Below are 6,000 nucleotides of genomic sequence, written 5' to 3'. Positions count from 1 at the left end.
CAAGAGCCTGCTGGAGCCTCTGCAGGGCTGGATTCAACCCAGCTGAACAAATGGAGCCCTACGCTTACACCATCATGGGGCTTGGACCATGGCTGCACTGATGGGTCAGCTGGGAAAAGAGACCTTGAAGGACCCTGGGTACCTTCTTACATCCCACTGGAATATCTGCCTCTGGGCGTGGGAGTGGAAACCCTGCTGCATGTACTAGATGTTAGGTGAGCCCCATGCTGACATCCCTAGACACAAGCAGGGTCCTGGGCATGCTTCATGCTGCAGTGTCCTTTCAATCAGGATGTCACATCATTTATTTTTCCTGTCCTCCATGTATCTCACCTCCGTATTTGTCCATGAGAGCTGTCAGATAGGTATATTTGTGCTTCTGATCAGTTATTAATCTTTTATTCCTCTTTGGTTGGCCAAGATGGGCTGTTATGAGGGCACCTTGTGCAAAAAGCATTCAGTCTCTTCTTCTGTTGAATTTATTTATTGAACATTGATTTTTTCATTTGGTTGGACGTACAGCACAGTAACTGGTGGATGGAGGAGATGGATGCAGGAGTGCATTGATGATGCTGAACTTCTCCAGACAGAGATCCTGGAAGTGTTTGGTTTTTTCTGGTCACTTGCCTGGTTAAAAAAAAAAAAAAAAAAATCCACGTAAAGTTGAGACCTTTGTTATCAGTAAGGTGATCCTGACACCATGAATAATGGAGAGGAAATGCAGACCAGTGCGATATGGTTGCTTGGTGGGTCTCCTTTTTCACCTGCCCATCTGTCTTATAACCACATGACTGGATAGCACTGAGTAATTTTTCATGAGGATTCTGAAGCTGCTACATGTTATGAGGAGGAGAAATGCCTTTGTTTTCCTCCGTCCTGAACTGGCATGTGAAGGATAAGAAGCGACTTGACTATGTGCCCTTATCTGACCGATTTTCCAGAGCCACAACCTTGATTGGCACATCCTGATACCATAGACCCAGACTGTCAACTGACCTTGAGTGGAGGCTGAGGCAGCTCTGAAAAAAAGAGAAAGTTCTCAGCACAGACCAATGAATAAATAATAACAGTGAAAAGGAGAAAACCCAAAGACCAGGAGAGACAAAAGAGAAAGGGAGGTGCCTCAGTCAAGGAGGTGAAGGAAGGCACGAAGAGTCAGAAGGAGCTGTTGGCACCCGTGGGTTGGGAAGGACCAGGGACTCCAGCACATACCTACGCTGAGCTGGTGGGGAGAAAAGACACAGCGAAACAAAGCAGCCCAGCCCTAGGTAGGGAGAGGAGGACTAAAGGACTTTGGTAATCAGTAAAGAAGCCAGGGTAGGTGGCGGAAGTGTGAGGTTAAGGCAGTCATAGAGTGTTGTTAAAAGTGTAGGGGTGAAAAACAATGACATGAAAGAAAAGACCAAAAAGAACAAAGTGGAAGAGGAGGAGGAGGAGGAGGAGGAGGAGGAGGAAGAGGAGGTAGTGGAAGAGGTAGCTGAGGAGGTAGTTGAGGAAGACGGGGAAGATGAAAGCCAGGAGAAACAAAGCAAAAAGAAATCAAAGTCTGAGGACTCAGAGATTGATGGGGAAGTGAAGAAAAAGAAAAAGAAAAAAACCAAGCGAAGAGAGTACAGCAGTGATGATGAAGACGACTATGAGCGCAGAAAAAAAAAGAAGAAAAAACGCAAAAAAGAAAAGAAGAAGAAGAAAGGTGACAAGTCCAAGAAAGGAAAGGCAGATGACAATTTTTTGGAGATGTATGAACAGGAGCTACGGGACTATCATTCGGACGCCTCCAATGCGACAGAAGATGAGTACAACAAAAAAAAAGGTCAGCTCCATCGTTTCTCATCTTGCCTCTTGAGCAGGCAGCTATGCTGTTGGCCCTGCTGATTCCTGTCTCAAGAACCTTCCTGAGGGTGCAGGCACTTGTGTTTCCCATGTGGGGAATACTTCTAATTAATTAAGAATTTTTACTATGTGAGGTGGCACTGACAGATTGTGTCTTTATTAGCTTTTGAGTTTATGAAGTCACTTTGCCATGTGCATGGTACTGCTGTAATTACATTTTCCTAATTAACATTTGCGTTGTGGTGCCATTCAGAAGCTGCAATTATCACATGTGGACAGGCTGGAGAGGGTCCAGGGAAGGGCCACAAAGGTGACCAAGGGACTGGGCAGCCACGTGAGGAAAGGCTGAGACAGTTGGGTTTGTTCAGCCTTGAGAAGAGAAGGCTGAGGGGAGAGATTATCACTGTGTTCCAGTGTTTAAAGAGTGGCTACAGAGAAGATGGAGACTCCCTTTGTGCAAGGAGTCACATGGAAAAGATGAGGGCTAACAGGTACAAGTTACTCCTGGGGAGATTCTGATTGGATACGAGAGGAAAATTTTTCATAATGAGGACAATCAGCCACTGGAATAATGGAAGGGAAGTGGTGGATTCCCCAACACTGGACACTTCTAAGGTTCAGCTGGACAGGGGCTGGGCCAGCTTGTCTAGACCGGTCTTTTCCCAAGAAAGGTTGGACCAGGTGATCCTTGAGCTTCCTTTCAACCTGGTATGCTATGATGACCCCCTTTGTGTAAGCAACGGTGCACAGTCCTGCTCAAGGACGTGCAGGTGGAGCATGCTGGTGATTTCAGCAATCAGACGAGCAGGCAGTGCACCGCTTAGAATTGATGTAGGAGCAGGAGGTCCAGTACACTCTCTCTCCGACTGCTGTAAGTAACCACATAGGTTGGGGAAATATTCCTACTCATGTCTAAACCTTAATACTGTGTTGGTACAACACATAGTCCCCTCATTTTATATGCACAGGGTGCTTTAGTTCAGTGCATGATGAGCTGTGCAGTGACTTAAGCTTTAGATGATGCACTCTCTTTCATTAGAAGAGCATGTCCTAGAGAAGAATTGCAGACATCAGACTGGAAATATCTAGACAGCTTGTGGAAAAAGATTGCAGTTTAGCATTTTATCTGCTGCGTGGCAGCTGGCAATCTCCCCGCCTCCCCAGCAAATCTGCAGTACTACGGCAGAGAGGTGAGGAAAATGCAAGGTGAACAGCAAAGACCCACGGTGTACCTCAGTAGGTAGGAGGATGCTCCCAAGCACAGTGAAGCTGCCTCCTTATCAGAGATGTGGGCAGCAAAGAGGTAATGGACTGCTGAGGGGTGACACCAGCCACCCCATTACCTGTGCAAATGGAACCTAGCTTGTCTGGGACAAGAGACTCTCAGCACCGTGGTTTCCCCATAAAGTAATTAAAGTAATAACGTGTCTTGTATGTGGCGATTTGGAGAACTGAGCAAACCTAAGGAATACTGTAAAGCATCTCACTCTTCCAGTGTGGTTATAAGTTCACTATAACTGATGACTTCTGTAATGCTGCCATATGGCTGTACTGGGACAAGAAAAATGATTCAACAGCTCTGGTGCAGAAGAAGCAAGGCCCTCCCATATAAAGTTTTTAGGCCATGGACAAAATCTACTTCATTTGCGATGGCTCTCCAGGGGAAGAGAGAGGTTGTCTCCCTTTATACTGTGATTTTTTAATAGTAGAAGAATAGTAACGGTTGTACTTTTTAAAGAGAGAAGTTCCATCAAATAGTTGTAATAATGTCTATGCAGTCTTCTGCTTAGTTTCTCAACAGTTTCTGCAGGGAAAGTAAGAGCTCGTGGCTGTAAGCAGGGACTTGATTATTATGGTCCCTATCAGAAAAAAGATCTTGGTCCAGAACTTGCAACACTTACTATCATGACAGCCCCAAGACCTTCAGAAACTTGTCATGTGGCCAAAGGTCCCACGGGTGAACCAGTGGTTGCTCCCTTGGATCGTAGACTCTTCTTCTTGAGCTCTGTCTCAAAATTTTGCACCTTTGATTTCCAGATATTTATGGAATGGAGTGCACACATATGTGAGGGATGAAACAGAGGACAAGGGAGAGGAGAAGGATGTTGGGTAGGACGTACTCAATCAATGGGCCACTGAGGTTTTCCAACAGTGAAAACCTGCTACTGGGCCAGTTTGGCACCAAAAAACCCCAAAAGCTGAGGAGCAAACTCTGCCCTATCCTCTTGCTCGAGTTTCAGCTCTTCCCTCTGCCGTGCACTAAGCTGCTGCCCTCCTATTTTGATTCAAAACAGCAGATTTTTTTTCTGTGACTTGGAGGCCACTGTTGCTTTTCTTCCAAAGGACCACCGAGTGAAGTGACTGTTGTTGGTCAGGCTTTTGAGAATCATGTACCCTCTGCAAAAAGCCTCCCAGAAGCTTTGGGGGTGTCGGCTGCCTTTGGTACTGGTGAATATTCAGTAGAGATATATTTCAGTCCACAAGTTGTGATTTCTTTTGCTGTAAAAAGAGAAGAGAGATGTTGTAAATGTTTTATAATCAGGGAGTCAATGGTGCCCGTGTCATCTGATGTCCTCTTTATCTTATTGTATTAGCAAACAGAAGAAGGGAAGCCCCCCATCACATTCGATCGATGACTGAAGAACAAGACAAATCCAGCTCCCGGGGACAGGAAAACAAAAGATATCAAGTGTCTGGGTGATAGTGTATCTGAGAAAATTATAGCAGAGATGGCAGGCATTTTTAACTAGATTGCAGCTGTTGTCCATGCCTGTGATCCCGTTGTTAATGAGATTAGTTATTTATTAATAAGTATTTGCAAAGTTGCTTCTGCAGTACAGTATGGAAGGCTCTGGGAAGAACTTATTGGAGACTTTCAGTACCTAAAGGGAGCTTATAAGAAAGATGGGGACAGGCTTTTTTTCCAAGGCCTGTAGCAACATGACAAGGGGCAATGGTTTCAAACAAAAGGACAGTAGGTTCAGACTGGACTTTAGGAAGACATTTTTTACGATGAGGGTAGTGAGACACTGGTTGGTGAGAAACAGGTTGCCTAGGTAACTTGTGGATGATGTCCCACCATTGGAAGTGTTCAAGATCAGGTTGGATGGAGAGATGAGCAACTTGATCTAGTTCAAGATGCTCCTGCTCATGGCAGGGAGTTGGACTAGACGGCCTTTAAAGTCTCCTTCCAACCCAAACCATTCCATGATCTTGAATTGCCATTCCTCAAATACTGCAAACAGGGCATTCTGTGTACTGTAAAGTTAATTGCTGAAATCAATTTAAAGTGAAGCAGGTGTCCAGAGACTGTTCATATAGCACCCTGGCTGTCTAAATCATCATGGAAGCTTCTATAGGTACCAGTAATCAGAGGTCCAGAGTGGACCCCTGAGACCTGACACCAACCTTTTGCAGGAACTCCACCTCTCTCTCTCTCCATACCTTTCTCTTGATATCTCGAATCTTGTCTGTAGTAGGGAAGAGGGAGACTGGCATGGTTATTTATCCTTCTGCTCAGGACTGGGGTCAGAGAACTATGAAGGAAGGGACCAAGTGTCACTATCTGTTTTCTGTGTCATTTCTGCCAAAGACATAGATATCTCTGGGCTGGTAGGAAGGAAGAAAATACTTCCTTCTCCATACTTGCTTTTATGCCATTAGCTGAGTCTTTCCTCTGGTTGAGCTGGTAGCTGCTGGCTTGGTGACATCCCCCAAGACATCCACAGGTTGTGGCAGATGGTGGAAAGCTCCCTCCTGTACTGTGCCACAGTAAAGTGCTGCTGACTCAGGAGATCTTGGGGCTTCCCTCTTTGCAGAGCTGTAGTTCACCAAGAGGAATATCTCATTTCAGAGGAAAATAATCTTTTTTTGGGTCCTACTGATGATAAAATAATGTTTTTCTTTTCTGCCCTCTTTTATTCCTGATGAGTTTCAGATACAGGTATTAAGAAGTGGGTGTATTTCCTTTAAAGATAAAAAAATCCTCTAGTGGATTTTTCTTTTCTCCTGGAAGTTTTCCTGTAGCACGTAGTCAGACCCACCAGATGATGCTTGCTTGGTCACCATCTCCAGGGCCAGGATTCCTATAGAGGATGGAGGATAACCCTTCCATAGAGGCAATCTCTTAAATGGCAGATCTGTGTGGCAGTAAATGGCTAGGAAAGC

The 6,000-nt window shown here is 45.1% G+C and overlaps 1 protein-coding gene across 4 annotated transcripts in view; it reads left to right on the top strand.

Annotated features, from left to right (window-relative positions):
• Positions 1-1,109: 1,109 nt before the first annotated feature.
• Positions 1,110-6,000, top strand: part of LOXHD1 (lipoxygenase homology domains 1) — a 145,813-nt gene continuing 140,922 nt past the window's right edge. For all 4 annotated transcript variants that reach the window (XM_026865647.1, XM_026865648.1, XM_026865649.1 and 1 more), the window contains exon 1: positions 1,110-1,813. In XM_026865647.1, coding sequence (XP_026721448.1) covers positions 1,390-1,813 — 424 coding nt within the window. In that variant the 5' untranslated portion in view covers positions 1,110-1,389. The remainder of the gene's footprint in view (positions 1,814-6,000) is intronic.

Source organism: Athene cunicularia (genome assembly GCF_003259725.1).
Source record: "Athene cunicularia isolate RWA chromosome Z unlocalized genomic scaffold, athCun1 chrZ_part1, whole genome shotgun sequence".
Lineage (NCBI taxonomy): Eukaryota > Metazoa > Chordata > Aves > Strigiformes > Strigidae > Athene > Athene cunicularia.
The sequence above is the reverse complement of the archived record's forward strand: the minus strand, read 5'-3'. Positions and strand labels throughout refer to the sequence as shown.